At 37.9% G+C, this 18,993-nt stretch overlaps 1 protein-coding gene across 25 annotated transcripts in view; it reads right to left on the bottom strand.

The window, feature by feature from the left end:
- KDM4C (lysine demethylase 4C) overlaps positions 1-18,621 on the bottom strand; it is a 275,507-nt gene extending 256,886 nt beyond the window's left edge. For 22 of the 25 annotated variants that reach the window (XR_012627265.1, XR_012627266.1, XR_012627267.1 and 19 more), the window contains exons 1-3: positions 18,395-18,621; positions 9,895-10,059; positions 1,435-1,610 (exon numbers count right to left, since the gene is read on the bottom strand). Coding sequence is in view for 18 of the 25 variants with exons in the window: in XM_074857256.1 (XP_074713357.1) it covers positions 1,435-1,610; positions 9,895-10,038 (320 nt within the window). In the remaining 7 variants the exon portion in view is untranslated. Of the gene's footprint in view, positions 1-1,434; positions 1,611-3,024; positions 3,167-3,731; positions 3,832-9,894; positions 10,060-18,394 lie in introns of those variants that run through there. The other 3 variants (XM_074857261.1, XM_074857260.1, XM_074857262.1) reach the window with 3 other exon arrangements.
- Between the last annotated feature and the right edge of the window lie 372 nt (positions 18,622-18,993).

The following is an 18,993-nucleotide window of genomic DNA, read 5'->3' as shown; positions in this document are numbered from 1 at the left end:
GAGGTTATATGACATTTACTCCAGAGCAGTGATGGAATACTTAGAAAGACCTACAGCTAGTAATAGATAAGAAGGCCTCCCAACTGTTCTTAACTTTACCTGTGAAATGAAGTTGTAAGCTGATTTCAGTAAAAAACATGAAAACTGAAAACAGAAACACTTCCAAAATATCTTCCATAACAAGGAATAAAATAAACTAACATCATGATATATATTAAAACGTTAACAATATTTTTGCATTATCAAACTACTTTAAGAAACCAGTTTCTCATTTTATCATGGGTTAATCAAATGTAAGCTTTAAACATATGAACAGGTATCATACAAAGTTACATCAGACACCATACAGGTTTTATATTTTATTCTCCCCTCCCCTGAACAAATAATTTTAAGAACCTCAAAATAGGTTCCCATTCCCACTCAGCAGAGGAAGAAAATTCTAAGTGTGATAACCTCAATTCTTCACAAGTAATATATGGGCAGAAACATACAGATACTTTACAATTGAAAAAAGGAGATCAGTTTCACACTTTTACAAAGGCATGGATATTATTGAAAATTTGCTGAGGAGCCTCTTTAAAAGCTTTTCATGTCCTAGTTTTTCCTGATCTTGATAACATCTTCTCTTCTTACTATTTCATTTCTTAACTTATGAGAGAAACTTTCCTTCAAACTAGGGCAGTGTTTCCTTCCTTCATCATATTCAAATATCTTTTCTCTTTAGGATCCTTTGACTCACCTTCCAAAAACAATTTCCAGTCAGTTTTGAGGAAATACTGACGTAGAATTTATTCTTTTTATGTGGCCAAAAACAATGGGGAAGAATTCCTTCTATCTCTTCCCTCTTCTTGGAATGCCCATCAATTCGAAACTTTTTAGTATAGTGTCTAGTCCTTCACAGACTTTTTTCCCCTCCCTTAATATCCATCTTGCCATAACCAGAACATAAGACATTTGCTAAGTGCAGCTGAGTTCTCTTAGATTAATGCAAAAACTACTGGGAGAGTTAAAAAAATGTTGGGTTTTTTTTCAGAACTACTTGATGATAAGTCATTCCAGTATGCAGGCCAAAGAACAGAATTAAATTTTAAACATTAATACGTGTACTTAAAATAAAACTCAGATTTTGAAGATTGTATTGTCTTCATTATTTTCAACATAAGCATTTATTAGAACAGAAAGAAAAAAGGTAGAAAGGAAGCATCATGTTCCAGGTTTTTCAGATGCTTTTTTGCTGCCATGGCACCAGATGCTTTCAACAACAGAAACAAGCAAGATTCATACTCTGGTACCCTTCCACAACTTTGGAAACAGGAAAACCTCCACTGAGCAAGTGAAAAAAAAATCACCAGCTGCCTAATACAATTCAAAGAAACCACAATATAGGAACAAATAAATATCTGTCTTTCTAAGCAAGTCCCCCCATATACATACTTGTCACTGTTGGCCAGCTGCTTAAACTCCTTCACTGTCATTGGCTTTTTCTGAACGTTGTACTGTGTGAAGAGCCCTGACTGGCCAGTGACCATCTGCTGAATTGGAGCAGGAATTACCAAATCTTCAATATCATTATAATGTTTTCTTGGCTTCCACTCCTTTGGCGGGATAACCTTTAAATTCAGAAATAAAAACCAGAACATCAACAGTTGCAATAGCAATTCAAAAAATTCTAGAAAATCAAAAGAAACATTCAAATATGCCCACATTATCAAATGAATGTTTGCTTACCACCTGTTTCACAATAACTAACTGTCCATGTAAGTAGTCCCAGATAACACAGAAACCAACTCAAAATGGGCATAATATTACCTCAATTCACAAGCGGCAACTCACTAATCTACAGCAATTCAATCATGTGAAACTGTGCAAACGTACACATGTATAATAACAGAACAAGTATTTTATAATCAGAAAGCCTTGTAATTCACTTTGTACTCATCAATATAAAATTGTTATCCTCAATTTAAAAAAAAAAATCATACAAAAGATTGACAGTCTCCTGCCCAAATGTTAATTGGCGTAAACAGTATGAGTAACTTTATTTCTTACTGAAAAATGAAAATACAGTTATTTTAGAGAGCTTTAGATTTTAAAGTCTGTTTAACTTACTCCCCATAAAACTGCAGGATACAACTCTCTTACAGTAAGTTTGCACTAATTTATACATATTAGTTTTAACATTAATGTGATTTAAACCTCATAATTAAAGATTAAATCTATGTGCAAAAGAAACAATTTTAAAGTTAACACTTTCATTTCAAATACCACAGAATTGCCCAGAGTCTACGAAAACTCCTCAGCAGACTCTAAAGTGTTAGCAATAAAGTCATTAGGAATTTCAAAGCAGCCTGTAGTCATACCAGTGTTCTTTAACAGGCTGTGTAATTCTGAACGTTCCTTGCGTATCTTATTTCATCTGAAAACAGAAAACTCTCTAGATTTGAAATTGCAGTTTTAAAAAAGCAGCAACAGACTTTTTTAATATAGATTTTTGGTTTGTTTTGAACTTTTACTTGCCCAAAGGCTCAATGATGTGTTCTCTGATCCACTCATTATATTCATTCTTTTCCACAGTGCTCAAATCAAGTTTTCACAAGCATTGGCTTGGAAACTTTTAAAGTAACATACAACAAACTAGGATGGCTTTCATAAACATGCAGCTAACATGTATGAATTACATTACTTGAATAATCCATTCACATCTTAGAGGTAGCCTTTACACTAGGTTAGCTAGGCTGTTCCTCTAACAAGCATCTCAAGATTCCACACAATACTATCCATTAGAGATTTTGCTATTACATCACTCTGAGGAAGTAAAAAAATCTAAAAATTAATACAGGTAGATCCTGAGATCATTTGCTACCTTTGGAAAACAATCACAAATGGACAAATTTTAATGCTAATATACTCAAATAGTCCATCCCTCAAAGAAATCTGATCAAGACCATGCATGCTAGCAAGCACCCACCAAAACAGAAGCATCAAGCTGAAGAAATATTATCAGACAGTAAAATACTTCCATACCTAATGTTTTTATTTCGAACATAAACAGGCATTTTTATTCAATCTTTACACAGATGCAAGTCCCTCTTTTCCTTTTTTCATTCTCAGTTTCCAGGGGACTTCATTTGTACAGGGATTAGTTATCAAGTTTCAGTGTTGTTTGCTTTTAGAGAAAAAAATAATCGAATCAACTTGTGATTCCTACAAATTTCTTTCACACAAATCTTAAATTATATGCACATCAACAAAATACAAAATGTTGGTCTGGAAGCAGAGAAGTCATGCATTCAGAATATATGCATAGAAATCAAATATGTGCACAGAGATTTCCATTTTCATTAAGCATGAACTTGCAGGTTTGGCTCAAATATATGAATACTGAAAAGCAAAATTTGCATTATCTTATTTAATTCAAGGTCAGTGTGCTTTAAGCAATAAAAACATTTTTGTGAATACAGGTTCAAAATATCCCCTTCCACCTAACTGGAGCATGTTTATTATTGTTGTAATTAGAGTACTGGTTAAAGTGATTTCTGTGGGGATTGATACACTAAGTAACATTTTAAAAGAAAGTAAAAATAGAGTCTCTGCCCTGCAGAATTTGCATTTTTCTGAGAAAGGCCAGGGCAAGGAATGGAGATGTTAAAATATCATGTCCAAAGCGACATACAGTTAGTCAGTATCAGAGCTGGAAATGAAGACTAGGTCTCTGAGTTTTTACCACTGACCTGTCCCACCGAAGCCTCTTCACATTCCCTTTAGTAAAAATAACCTCTTCAAAGTCTGGCAAGTTAGGTTTATTCCATGGAAGCAACCTAGATCAAATTCACCACTCGAGCTGTTCGATGCTTAAATATAAAAAAGGAAAAACCTAAGGCAAGGCTGTCTCATTTTTAGATAGATAGATACATATCTCAAACATCCTAAACATATTCTGTCTAGTGTTATTTAGTGTGATGTATATTCAGTTTTAGATAGAGATGTCTATTTTCTACCAGTCTCCTCCATGAAAGCTGCATATTAATACAAATGAGGTTATTTCAGAGTGCTATCAATGCATAAATTTCTGTTAAATTCTCTTTCATATACTGGCAGTCTCCTGTTCTACATTTGATTCTTAATGGCATGGGCCACTATTTCTATGTATCTACTCTGCCCCACCTCTTCTGAACGTTGTTTTTCTTGTACTTGCCAACATCTATTTTCAGCATAATGTTCCAAAACTACTTGCCAATGCAATTGCAAACTAATTTAACTATTTCACTCTATATAAATGCAGTTTGAGTCTCCAAAACACTTGTTATTCAAGTAAAGAGCAACTAATCTATCAGTGTATTTTTCATTTGTTCTATTGCTTTCATTCCTTGTTTTCAGTTTTAAGTGTAGGATCCTCTGTAACAGTAAGACTAAAACACATTATCTATGCCTAAAGCTCATTTCAAACTCAAATTCAAAAGCCTAATAGAATTTTTTTAGCCAATTTGCTCCAGGATGACACAGTATATTACCTGTTCTGAAAATGGCTTAATGTTGTTTGTCTAGTACCTTAATCATTTTTTTCAGGCATAGTATTAGGAATTTTTTTTTTTTTTTTAACATTTTATTCTGCACACTGCCCTGCCACCCTACAGTATGTGCAAGCCTTATAGTCATTTTATCCCCATTTACATACACATGTTTTTCCACACAGGTAAGAGCTCTTCTACCCTTACACTTTCACATTTAACCTAAAGTGTTGGGAACACCTACTCTGCTTATGATCCCTGTCTAGAGGTTAAATTATTGCTTCTGCATAAGCATATAGCTCCACTGGTAGTCTTTATTCTCTTTGCATGCATACTTGAGTCTGTACATCCTAGACTTACTATAAATTAGGTCCTCTGTAAGTTCATTTTATATTACTATCAAAATAGGAAAAAATGTTTTATTCTTGTTATTTTAAATCTAATTTCCAAAACTCAGAAAACGTCCCTTAAACTTTTGAAGTATGAGTTATTGACTTGGTAAGATTTGTTTTAAAAATACTTAGTTGGTTTATTTTCTACACATTTTTTTTTTAGATATATTGAAAAACAGTGACTATCAGAACATAAAAAGTCTCAAGACAGCTAAGTAATATGTAGCAACGAACCAACGAGCTGAAAACAGCTAGACATGCTTTAACTACTCTTCTAGTATCAAGCATAAGAAGGGGAAAGCAAACCTACACCGTATAGTTAGAAAGGCCCTTCCTCAGTCACAGTACAGCTGAAAAACAACACGTGTAATTAATCACTTTTAAAAGGTTTTGCTATGCTTTCTTGTATCATAGACATTATTCCAGGTGTTCTGTAAACCCAGGTCAGCAGATATCCCACATGCATATAAACACAGATATATAAAAATATTTTTTGCACTCCTAAGACAATCACATTTTAAAATTTGTACATGGAGAAAAGCTTCCCAAATTATTTTGAAATGTGATCGATGGAATGGGAATTAAATGCAAGTGTGTGTCCAAAAATGGAGACACACACATTTTCAATCATGAATGGGGATATTAAATTCAAACAAGCCGAATTATACTATGCAAAATATCACACATACCTGACTACATGGCCAAATTCTGCCCTTATTGGATATATTCAGCTTTAGTGACTTCAACAGAACAAGTATGAAACTCCAAGTGCTATGAGAGTAGCAACATCCTCTGTAAATCAAATCTTGGAATTATTTTTAAGACTCTGCTAATTTACAGTTTCTCTTAATTGCATGTACATGCACAAAATGAGAAAACAGTAATTTGTAGCCAAATTTTTCCATCCCTTTCACCTGATAAGATCTCATTGAGAGATTATGTTAATGTGACAGAAAAAAACATGATTTCTTTTTTGAAAAAAATTGTGTAGTCCAGATAAAACTTCAAAATAAATAGCTATAGTTTGAAAATGGCAACAACACTGAAAAATTCATCCTTAAGGAAGCTGTTCATGACCTTATCAGGAAAGAAAGTGCTTTAAATTTTTATTTAATTACATTTTTAAAAAAATAAAACACTGCTTGAAAATTTTAAAATTAGTATAGGTTAAACAGCGTTAACTGGAGATATGCATCTAAAATTTACTACCCACTTCTCATATTAATCTGAAAAGCTGTCATATCTCTGAAGTACTTTGATTATCACTTAAATTACTAAAATGGATTCCCCACTCGTTTTCAATTCAGTTATGGGAGTCTAATCTACAGCTTGCAGCATTACACCATGGTGAAGAAAAGACCACAAGCTAACCTCTGTTCTTCTGTTGTCATGATCACCATTTTACAGATTGATTTTTGACTAGATTAGTGTTAAAATACATTAAATACAGTATATGCCTGCATCCATTTCACAGCCAACATCAGCACAATACTCTTTAAAATACTTAAACACCTGGTAGGTATCACTGTTGCATCTAGTATTTTAAAAATGTCAGTTTCACATACTCATGTGCCTAACCTATAAAGATAACTACTACTCTGGCCCATTACAATGTTTCAACTTCAAAACAAAGTTTACAGGAAATAAAAGTCATATTTGTCATTAAAAGTCAGTATTGTCATTAACTGTATTTTATTGATACTATGTCATCTTTGCCTTTCAGTAAGAAGTGAATATTCAGGTCATACACATTTCATACATACAGGAATTAACCTCATGGTTGGTTCCTGCTGAAAATTATGCAGAATCTTCACAAAGGTATCTCCAGAAAAGGGGGGGGGGGGGGGCGGAGGGAGGCGCTAGAGAAGAGCAACACTAGCAATAAGGATATGAAGATGACAGCAGTATCAGAGAAATTTCAAATTATACAGAATCACAGAATTGTCTAGGTTGGAAAAGACCTTGAAGATCATCCAGTCTAACCATCAACCCAACATTAACAGTTCCCAACTACACCATATCCCTCAGCGCTATGTTGACCCGACTCTTAAACACCTCCAGGGATGGGAACTCCACCACTGCCCTGGGCAGCCCATTCCAACCCCTAACAACCCGTTCTGGAAAGAAATGCTTCCTAATATCCAGTCTAAACCTTCCCTGGCACAACTTGAGGCCATTCCCTCTCGTCCTATCACTTATTACTTGGTTGAAGAGACTCATCCCCAGCTCTCTGCAACTTCCTTTCAGGTAGCTGTAGAGGGCGATGAGGTCTCCCCTCAGCCTCCTCTTCTCCAGACTAAACAACCCCAGTTGCCTCAGCCCCTCCTCGTACGACCTGTGCTCCAGACCCTTCACCAGCTTCGTTGCCCTTCTCTGGACACGCTCGAGTAATTCAATGTCCTTTTTGTAGTGAGGGGCCCAAAACTGAACACAGTAATCAAGGTGCGGCCCCACCAGTGCCGAGTACAGGGGTAAGATCACTTCCCTGTCCCTGCTGGCCACGCTATTGCTGATGCAAGCCAGGATGCCATTGGCCTTCGTGGCCACCTGGGCATACTGCTGGCTCCTGTTCAGCCGGCTGTCAATCAACACCCCCAGGTCCCTCTCTGACTGGCAGCTCTCCAGCCACTCCTCCCCCAGCCTGTAGCACTGCTGGGGGTTGTTGTGTACAATACAATAGAGGCAAAACTGTTTCACATTCTTCTCATTCATATACTTTCCTAACATTACTATGTCCATTGCTCTCCTCAACAGCTCTGCTCTTTTCTCCCACACTGTCTGCACATGGAGGTTTAATTGCTGGATGACAGGAAAGGAACCAGAACAAGAATTATGATAAGGAAGCAAAACAGAATGACAACTGAAGCCATAATCATGTCTCAAAAAATGTGAAGAATATTTCCAGTAAGATAAATTAATTATCTTTTTACACTTCCTACTGGCTGAAATTTTGCAACCAAAAATGCCAAGACATTAAAAAGTCTCCTTTTCCAGATATCCTAACCTCACGTATGTACAAATGACTAGTACACTGAGCTTAAAACCATGACATATTTTAATCCCACAGTTAATCTTAAATATACCAGCAGCCTCAATCCATGACAGAAGAGAAGCACAAAAAAAAACTAATGGAGAGTAACCGAAGTTGTTCTTTACTATGAAAGTCTCAGAAACAAGAACATAAGTTTGCATAGGTTTTTTAAGGATTGTTGGATCATTTTTGATGACACACCTTCTGAGAATTATTGAAGAGGTAAAGAGATATACAGTTTTTAAAGAGAAATGAAATATAAGGTACCTTTTTTTTTTCCCCAAATTAAGAAACTTCCAATTTTGAATACTATTGAATGAAAAGATTAGTTGCAGTCTAGGACAGACACAGCCACGATAAAGAGTGTATCACAAATATCCTTCATTTTAAACAAAACTAGTTTATATTTTAGTTTTTTCCCAAACATATTACACATTAATCCTGGCTCAGGTTCCTCATATAGCCAGAGAAGGGAAGGAGTACAAATTACGAATACCTGTCTTTGTTTTATACACAACATACCAAAGAAAGCAAGCATGTTATATATGAATAAACAAATTTAAATAGAAAAATAAAAATCAGTATCACCTCAGTGGCCAGTCAAAAGGCACTTTCTATTTCTTTGGCTAGATCCCCATGAAACAGGATTAGAAACTACCAACAGTTGAAATAAAGCTATTTATACAAACAATATGAAAGTAACATTTTTTTTTAACGTTGAGTCCATGTACATAATCCACAGAATGATACATAGCTAGAACCTCCTGCTCACGTACATGTTAATGGCGTAAATCTCCTGAGCAGCAGATGTCACTATGATGAATTTGCTGTTAAGTTTACTGTTCAAGATAAGTTTACTGTTCAAAAACTTGCAATAGTTCATCCCCACACAAATAGGTTCCATACTACAGTTGAGTATGTGAAAAACTCAGCTCAGGCTTTCCTCTGTTGTCTGTTCATCACATTCCTACTCCTGTTTGCAGAGAAGAGTTTGAAAATATGACCTATATGTACTCTACCCTCAGAAATCAGAAAGCAAACAAACTACAAGGTTTTCAAAGTGTGAGGGGTTCAGTTTTGCTTTGTTTTACAGGAAGTAGGAAGGAGGGAGTTGGCAGAGGAAAACCAAGAATTGCAGGTTTTGTTTCTCTTCTCTCAATTTTTAAATGTCTTGGCTTTGGAACATTAGCTTAAAAACCCAGTGATGAAGACAGCTATTCCCACTGACTACTTACAATAACTAAGCTAGGATTTCTAGACCTGCACTCTGTGTCCTGCTGGTTTGAAAAGTCGCAAAACAGATAGAGCATAAATACTTCTGTGATGTAACACTAAATTACATCAGACTTAATCTCTGACAATCACTCTCTGTTAAGGGAGGAACATCTGCTGTAATATCCTGCGTATACCATTGTTCAAAGGGCAATGCAATGGTAGTTAGCGTACCTCCAATTCTCATTAACAAAAAGATAACACAATCACCATCAAAAAGAAAACTACTTCCATTCAAACAGTGCTTCACCATCTTCATGCATACACCCATTCACTGTAGTGGGATTATTTGCTCCAGTAAAGTTATACACAACCCTAAAAGATCAAGTTCAACATTCAGCAGATCAGGACTTTCCAATTTATACTATGAACTCCCTATTTTCTTCTGATTTGACAAAAACTACTTTAAATCTGCCTTTAAGAAGAGATCCTCTTTTGCTATTGTAAACATGGAAACAATCGAAGGTTAGAGAGAAAACAGCATACATCATCTTCATTAGTTTGCATGAAACACCAGAGATACCAAAAAGTGCTTTCTTAAAACAGTAAGAGATCAGTATCTATTCATTGAAAATCATTTGGAAGAAAATGTTAAATACTAAAAAAGTCAGTTTTGCAATCAGCAAAATGCAAATACTGAGAAAAAAACAGATATTAGGAACAATTTTCGTCCTACATTATAGATGTTTACCTTTGCAACTCCAGCTCTGTGAGCACCTTGTGATTCCATGTACACTAAATATTTGTTGAACTCCCTGAATTCATCCATCGAAGGCCTAAAAATCATGATTTTGCAGCTTGGGTTTGGAGGACCATCTGAGATGACAGCCGCCATTGTGGTTCACTTTCAATCCAGCTTTAAAAAAAGAAAAACAAAACACCCACCATAATATACACTGAAGAGAATAATCTATAGAACAAATTCTGAGATTTGACACGTTTCAAACAGAAAACAAGCTTCCAAAACCCTCTGCTCATGCTAACATAAAAGGCACAAAACACATTTACTTTTTCTCCTTACTCCTTTAAGAATACTCAACCCTTACCCAGCATAAACACTATCATGAGTGACATTTACACAGTCCAGTTCGTGGCTCTGTTTTTATGGCACGTTTTCTCAAAGAAATCTGATACCAACCTTTTTATCCTAGTTTTGCCTGTGGGCACAAAACATATACAAGCATAGTGACCATAGGCATTCTGACAAATCTCAGGCTGTCTTCCATAAGTTTTGGAAGTAAATTTATCTAAGGTGAAGGGGTGTAAGTCTGAAAGATACTGATGTCCTGCATTCCTTATGAAAAGGGGTAAGGAGACAAGAAAAAGCCATACAAGTGGTTTAGCTAAGAGAAAAACTGCAGGATGATTTTGGCCAGTGTCTGATTTCAAGAACACGACAACAAACTAAATATCACATAAATTAGTATGATAAAAATTCCTCTCAACCAAGACATCTCACCAAAACGTATCAGTTATAATACCTGAGCTGCTTCACAACCAAAAATGTACCAAACAAACTGAATATACCCTAGCCACAATGAAAGAATTACGTAAGAATTGTTAATCAAATTAATTTTGTGGAATTGAAAGTAACTTTCATGTAGTTGAGAACTGTCAGTGTTAGGTTGACAGTTGGACTAGATGATCTTCAAGGTCTTTTCCAACCTTGATAATTCTGTGAATTCAGGAGTTCTACATAATTTCTCCCAATAGCTACTTTTGCTTTCTCTCACATGCAAAAATTCAGTTATACCCTATAAAGTCATTAAAAAAAGAAAGCATAAAAGATAGTCCAGTGTAAGAGATAGAAGGCCTTCAGAAGTTCTTTTACAGATAAGAACATAACTACTAAGATGTCATTCTAAAGTAAAATCCACGCTGCAATCATATTATCACTAATACTAATAATTATCTTAATACTACAGAAGTCGAAACATGAGGTCAGCAAAGTTTAATCATCCACATCTATGTCAGTATGTGGCCTGAGAAACCTGATGAACCTCATTCAGAACATCAAAGTACAACACTAGAAAAGCTCATATACTCACAGCAAGACAAAAATCTCATTAATGCTACCAGTATTTATATAATCCAAGATGCAAACACATTTTCACCAGTTATGAAGACAGAGGGCTGTGCTTTTTAAGCAAATCCTGTAATATTTAAACTGCATAGCTTGTACAAACACAACAAACTTGATACTTTGGTATATACATTAGCTACCAGAACAAAAAGGTGATGAAGACTACAACAAACTTCTCAGGGGCTGCCAAACCAAAAGAAACAAACAAACAAAAACAAAACAAAAAAAACAACACCAAAAAAAAACAGAAAAGAGAGGAATAAAGTAAAGAATAACTTCCTGCATACTGTGAAATTAGTAACTAAGGTCGGATATGGGAAGTCAATTACCTACCTCTACAGAAGTGTACCATATTACATGGTTGACCACACACTATTCTGCATGATTGTTCAGTAAGTGCAGAATCTACAGGATTGTTTCCTCTATATCCTAAAAAAAGGAAAGGACCCCTATACCCCACTGCAGTCAACTGTTTCTCAACTATCCAAATCAGTACCAGGCAGCTACAATTTCCAGCCTCCCCTGTCAAAACATCAGACTGCTTTTTGTAGTGCCTACACCTTACCATATTGTTAAAGCTGTCAGGATACTAAATATAATTCACTGGTGGAAGAGTTACCTGTTAAACACCGTTCTTCCACGCAGAATCCTCCATACCCTCACAAAAACACAGAATATATTATCCCCAGAACTGGAAAACAACTTCCAAGTTTCATTTACTTGATAACTAATATAGAAATCCAAACTAGCATTTGTGTTTAATCAAATTGCAAGCAAGGCAGTAATTCACACAACTGGAAGATACTCTACTAAAACAGAATGAGACACGCCAGAAAAACAGCATGTGTTAATTTGCAGGTGGTTAAAATGCAGTCTTCACTACATGACACCAACTTTCAATATTACGGTATTCTCTCTCCAGCTTAATACAAAGTTGTCAGATCTCATCTGAAGGTTATCCACTTCTCGCTTCTAGTGTAAAATGAACAACCAGTACTTCGAGTTCCAGCCCTCACCAGCAGGGAATCAAAACTTTCTGGCTTTAAACTACACAGGACTTGACACAGTTGTTCTTCCAAAGATGCCTTGTGGGAAGCGCCTCTTGACTGCCAAACAGTGCCCACTTCAGGCCCTGTACTGAAAGCACTGCTGAACAAGAAAGGAGAAGCAGCACATCTGCTCAGTTATACACAAAATTATTAGCTAACAAGGAAAAAGCACTAAAAAACTATAGGCCATTTGTGTCATACCTGCGTCATAAAATAAGTGTGTTCATATTTTGGAAGATCAGATTGTTTTCTTATTTCTGTGTGTTCACTATATAAAATATCAACATCCACAGCCTTTACTCAACAACCCAAATTAATCAAATGACATAAAGCAAGCTCCAATAAACAAGAAAAAGAAGGAAGACAGGAAGAAAGAAGAACAAATCTTTGAAGGTCATCACTTCTCACAGATAAATTAGTTAAAACACACATTTTTCCCTTCTTATTTTCTGGCAAATTTTCACCCACACTATGGGACAACAAACATTTGAGGAAGAATTCATTCATCCTGAGAATTTTTTTTCAAATAACTAACAAGGAAATAAACTTATCCAGAGAAAGGCATGCACTAAAAGTGACAACATTTTGCTGAGACTGATCTGAAAGAAAACACAAAACTGTTTATTTGAAAAGAGTTGTCAGATACAAAAGTTTTCAATTTATAAAACCAAGACAGAGCATTCACATGATAAAGTACTAGTCATTACTTTTTAGGAATCATTCAACAAAAAAAAAAAGCTTCATTGACAGAACTGAGGAAAACTGATTTTTTTCCACTAATCTGTTGTAGAGTCTGTTTTTTAAAAAAAAAAAAAAAAAAAAGGCATTTGTAAAACCAGCTCTGGAAGACCTGGAAAGGAAACACGAAGCAGAAAACCAGGTCTTAATCTATCATAGTCTAAGCAGCAATTTTATTTACAACTTAAGTAGACACTCCATAACTTCATTCAGTAATTTATTTTTACAACAGATATGGGTAGGTTCAATTCTGCATTTTCCTACATAATTTTTAAAAAGCTTTTAGCATAATCTGTAAGTAGGTACCATCCAATGCCCTATACTATTCGGTAAAGCAAATTGAAAGATGTAAGTTACTGCAACAGTGCACAGTCCATGACTAGCTACAGGACTGACTTTCAGGTAATTAGAAACATAAAAGCATAGTTTGCATGCCCAACTATTACTGAGCATACAAATAATTAAATTCTCAATGTAATTTGGTTTTGCATACTTATGTTTGAATTGTTTCTTTAAGTAAGTGCACATGCAAATTATGTCTGTCTAGTTTATGCACCTGGCTTAAAAAAAGACCCTATTTATCAGGAATTCCAAATCTGTTATTTATGTTATTGGATCATTAAATAAATGTTAAAATAAATGTATGGGCCACAATGTTTTGTATTTGTGATATGAGGCGTTTAAGTCAAATGACATGGTTAGGCATGTATTCATCAGACATCCAGCAGTCATCAGGAAGAATCAATTAAGTTTAAAAATGCTAGGAGTATTAAAGTATTTAATCGATTATAAAATTTTAAGAAACCAGGAATCTGGGTAGGTAACCATATTCTGAAACTCCTAAAACCATCTCAATTTGACTATAAACCTCTAAGTTTGACAACTTCATTTCATGTTTGCATTTCTATATTTGATACTACCCTTACAGCAACTATTTCCAAAAATATAAAAATTACGTATTTTTAACCCAAAAATATTGAACTGAAAAATGACCTGAATTTATTCCATAAACATTCCTCTCCCATACCAGACTCACAGCATGCAAAAACATCTTGAAATAACTGATCTGAGACAAAGGAGGAAAAAAAAAAAATCTCATTTTTATTTGCAACCTATGTTTCAAGAGTTTTAACTGTCTTTTTAATGAAAACACACGTATGAAATCCATAGTCCTGTTGTACCAAGATCTGAGTTCTTGTACCTGGTGTGCAATGAGCTGAAAAACACACAGAGTCAAGATATTTGTTTAATCCATGTCTTCACAGAGACAGGTGCTCAGTGGTAATTCCACAAAGCTAGCACATCACGCACAGGCAAGCAACATGTTTATACACTTCAAACTACACGAATACACATTTAATGTAATGATCATTGGTTAGTCTCTTACGACTTTGCTCCTCACTGGTTAACAACATGTCTCGTCTCAATTTAAAGTTACAGTCTTTTTATTACTCTGCACAAACCAAAAGGGTGGCGGTCTTATCTGGGTAAGGGGCTTCTCATCAAGATGTGTGGTTTTCTGATTATAAAGAGCTAAATTAATCTAAAGGACACAACTTAGGCAGTCTCACACAGTACCTCTGATCACACAACCAAGGGAGGTTTCCTTGCTCCCCAATTCAAGGCTCCGTCTGTTCCCATACACTCTTCATTTTGCAAGTCTCTACTATCTTTGAACCTCTTATCCTGACTCAAGGCCTTGTCCTGTGAAATGTTTTTTTGTTTTCATCTTCACTCTTCCATTAGTCCTAGCTGGAAAAAGAACAGCCTTCAGCAACAGCAAGTCAGACCTATCAAGTTCCCACAGTTGCTAACAACAGATAATTAAGAAAAACAGCAATTGTATGGGTAGTTTATATTTTTACAGAATACCATCTCAGTCTTCAGCAATGTACAGATCAAAGAATTCTTGGACAGAGAAGGTATTACTGCATTTTGTGGACTTTTTTTGCCCATGATTTTGAACCCTTACAGGCTTTTAATACCTAAACCATCTCATGACAAAGCATTCCACAATCAACAATATGCTAAGTGATATATCTCCTTCTGCACATTTTGAACATTTCACATTTTAGTTTCATCTGACATCTCGTGTGCACACTGGCAACAGTTATCGATCTGCCCATATTTACCTTCAGTCCACACATGACTTATAGATCTCTATCATGGTCTCCCACAGTCACCTCTTTCCTAAGCTGAAGACTCCTAGTCTCCTTGTAGAAAAATCCATCCCATATTTCTGATCATCACTGCATCCTATTCCTGGAGCTTTACCAGTTCCAGTAAATTACTTTTAGTCAGGGGAAAGGCATACCAAAGCTGTAAGCACTACTCAAAATGCAAGTAAACCATGGTGTTACACAATGGTGTAACAACATTCTCAAATTTGGGTGTAGGCCTCATGGAGGCCAGAAAGCAGTTTGGCCCAGACCTCAGTTTTTAAAAAGCTAATTTACAAGCACCTAAAAGTTCAGAAAAAGCTGCTAATGCAGCCTGTAATACTGCTGGGGATACAAACAGCAGGTGGTGAATGTGAAATACTTCCTGATTAAACACTTTTAAACAGTTCTGTCATTTCTGCCCATACGCATTTCTCAAAACAACTCCGTAACTATACAGCACATTATTCACTGCCTTTACAGATCTCCTCCCAAAAGATACCCTTATACCCTGGCTTTCACAACTCCTTAACATCAAAACACACATATCCTTTTCAGGGATATTCTACAGTATCAGTGATAATACTTCTCACACGCCACCACTATATGGCAAATCCTTTATTGGATGCAGAACAAGAACAGGACAAAAAAAAAAAAAAAAAAAAACAACCTGTAGAGTTTCTATAACCTGAGAAACAAAAAGATGTACTTTCTCCCCTTAAAGCTACTTATGGCACATCCAAAACTATATTTCTGCATTCTGGACTTTGGATCAGCAAATTGTTATGAACACCTTCATTATGTGATTTAATTACACAACAATTACTATCTTCCAAGTATAAAATACTGCAGTTCTTCAAAATATCTTATGAGTCTATGAATCTAAATGAAAATCAAGAACACATCACTTGTTCATGCTGACACATGAAATATTAAGCTATCAAGTGATTATGGAGACTTTTTACAAGATAAGTATTAAAATCTTAACATTTCAGAACATCAAATTCGACCAAAGCTGACACCACTGTATACCCTATTCACATTTTGCTCAGCATCATGCTGATGAAACATACTCCAGCAAAAGATACCTATAGAAAAACCTGGGAATTTCAAAGCGAATTAACTGCAGAACTAAGAAGTAGACCAATCAAGAGCTGTTTAAACTGAGAAAGTCCCGAATCTACTCAATACAATATTGTTTAATAAAGTTAGGCATGAAATCACCGATTTTTTTTAATAATTACTGTGCTTGTTCATAATAGTTTAGGAAGATCCTAATAATTAGCAACTGACAACATAATTTTCTGATTTGAAGGCATTACTGTGGTAATTGTGTATTTAGATTTGGTGCAGAACTGTCTACCTGATTTGTTTACAAATCAGGCCAAGAGATACAAAATTCTGTACTAAATTCTCATCAATAACTAAGCACTAGAAATTATAGTACCTAAAGTTTTTTCCTATTTCATCATATTTACCTTTTTTAAAAAAAAAGAGAGACCAAATCAATTTTTTTTTTTTAAACTAACACTGACTAAAGGTTTTTCCCTCACATACATTGGCTCTAACTCTCATCCAACAGCTATTTAATCCTGTCTGCCTATTTGGATGAGACATATTGTTTCCTGGGTTAGTCCCTAGAAAGGAAATTGCTCTTACACACATCTGTATATGCACTCAGCTAAAAGAAAACCATCAGCTGTCAGCAATCTACAACATCAGCGCCACTCCAAACCGAAGTTGAGAGTAAGATAAGCATGACTGCCACTAGTTCAGTTTACCCTCATTTCAAGTACTCAAAAGCAAATCATGCTTGTGTTTTCCATTGCTTTGTGTTTGGAAGGTACTTCTTGTGAAGCAATACCCTGAGCTAGTTATCACAGTTCAAAGAAAGTAAGGGTAAAGCTTAAGACAAATTTTATACCACAGTCATTTTCACATTCTTGGTTCATTAAGAATGTGAACAAAAAAACACTGCAGGGTGACAAAAAATAATCTGCATTAGATTGCCAGTCAGTTTCTTTCTCGTGGAAAGTGTTTCAGCTTAAAGACTGCTGGTTTAGTAGCCACCAGGTGACCTCCGTTGATGTTTTTGTTAATGTCTCAGAAAAGAGTGCAAAGAATCATAAATCTGCAGTTTAATAATATAAAAAATAAATGCTGGTTATGCTCTGAACTAGTATAAATCTTTGAAAAACACACAGGCACCTAGTATTTTTCCTAACACTGTTAACCTAGCAGAAAAAATATTTTGTACACACTTCTCATTTCAGATTGCCAGTCAAAATCAACTGCAGAAGAGAGAAGGGTCATTAACAGAAGACTATTAACATGGCATAAAGCCCCGATCCCGAAAATGGCTCTGAAAACACTGAAACCACAGACAGATGTGGAACTGGCGCTTAACTGAGTATTTTACTCAGAACTTTGGAGCTTTTTTTCTAACACTTTACAACAGTTAACTTCCAGGAACGCCTTAACGACGTGCAGAACCGAAAGAGCTGTAACAACGCTGCTACACTTTGTAATGAAGAGACCGTTTGGGAAGTCCACAGAATTTCGCCAAAGCCCAAAAAGACACGGAGATAGGCAACGCTGTATTTTACTCAGCGCATCGACTCTGACCACCCGGGGAAACCTTTGCCTGATCTCTCGCAGAGCTTCCACCGACTGTCCTGACCCAGAATGGCTGGCCACGAACGGGAACACGAGACGTATTTTTCCGACACCTGCCGGTTTCGTTTCCTCAGCCCCGTCCCAGCCGACAGCCACTTACAATGCGGAGTCCCCGGACGGATCCCCTCCGGGCCGCGGGGCGCCCCGACCCCTCACGCACCCCAGCGGGGGGCTGACGGCCGGCACGGCGGCCGCTCCGCGCCTCGCACCCGACCGCCACGGCGTGCCCTGGAGCGGCGAGCCCGGCGAGCCGCTGCCCCTCTGCTCGGACCCGCCGCAGCCCCGCGCTCCGACCCGCCCTGACTCCGGCGTTTCCCCCGGCCCTGCTCCACCGCGCACCGCCGCTAGCCCTTCGCCCGGCCTTCTCCTATCCTCCCGCTCGCCCCCGGCCCACGCACACCCCGCACCCTCCCTCTGAGCTGGCAGGTCGCCCCGTGCCTCCTCCCCACAAACCCGTCGCTGCCCAGCCCGGAGCTCGCCCCTCACCTTTCCTGGACGGGGTTAAGCGGGAAGCAGCCAGAGGAAGGCGAGGAGGCGGAGGGAACAGCGGCAGTGCAGGCCCGCTCCCCCCGGCCTCCCGGCCCCGCCACCTCTTCGGTCCCCTCACAGCTCTTCCTCCCCGCGTCGGCGGGACCCCGCGCTCCCTGCGCGGATGACAGCTGCTGGCTGCGCATGCGCACAGCCCCGGCACGCACGGGGGACGCGCGGAAGACCAGGGGAGGGAGCACGTGACAGAGGCGCGGCGCCCGCGTCACGTGCGAGGAGCGGGCGGCGCCGCCGCGGGGCTTCCTGGTGGGGCGCGGCTGCGGGCGCAAAGTCTCGCTCCCGGCTCCGCAGAGCGTGGCGGCCGCGTGAGGGGCGGGGAGCCACGTGGAGGTCACGTGGGAGCTCTCGGGCCCTGAGGGTGGTCACCTGGCGCGGCGGGGCGGGGCCTGCCGCCGGTGCCGGGGCGGGCAGCCCGCGGCGGTGCCGCCGGTGGCTCTCGCCAGGGGTGAGGCGTAAGGCGGGGCTGCTGCGGCGCAGGTGCCTGCTGGGCAGGGTGGGCTTGGCTCGGCCCGGGCACAGGTGTGCGGGCCGTCTGCCTC

Source organism: Strix uralensis, chromosome Z (genome assembly GCF_047716275.1).
Source record: "Strix uralensis isolate ZFMK-TIS-50842 chromosome Z, bStrUra1, whole genome shotgun sequence".
NCBI lineage: Eukaryota > Metazoa > Chordata > Aves > Strigiformes > Strigidae > Strix > Strix uralensis.
Note: the sequence above shows the minus strand (reverse complement) of the source record. Positions and strands in the feature narration are given on the sequence as shown.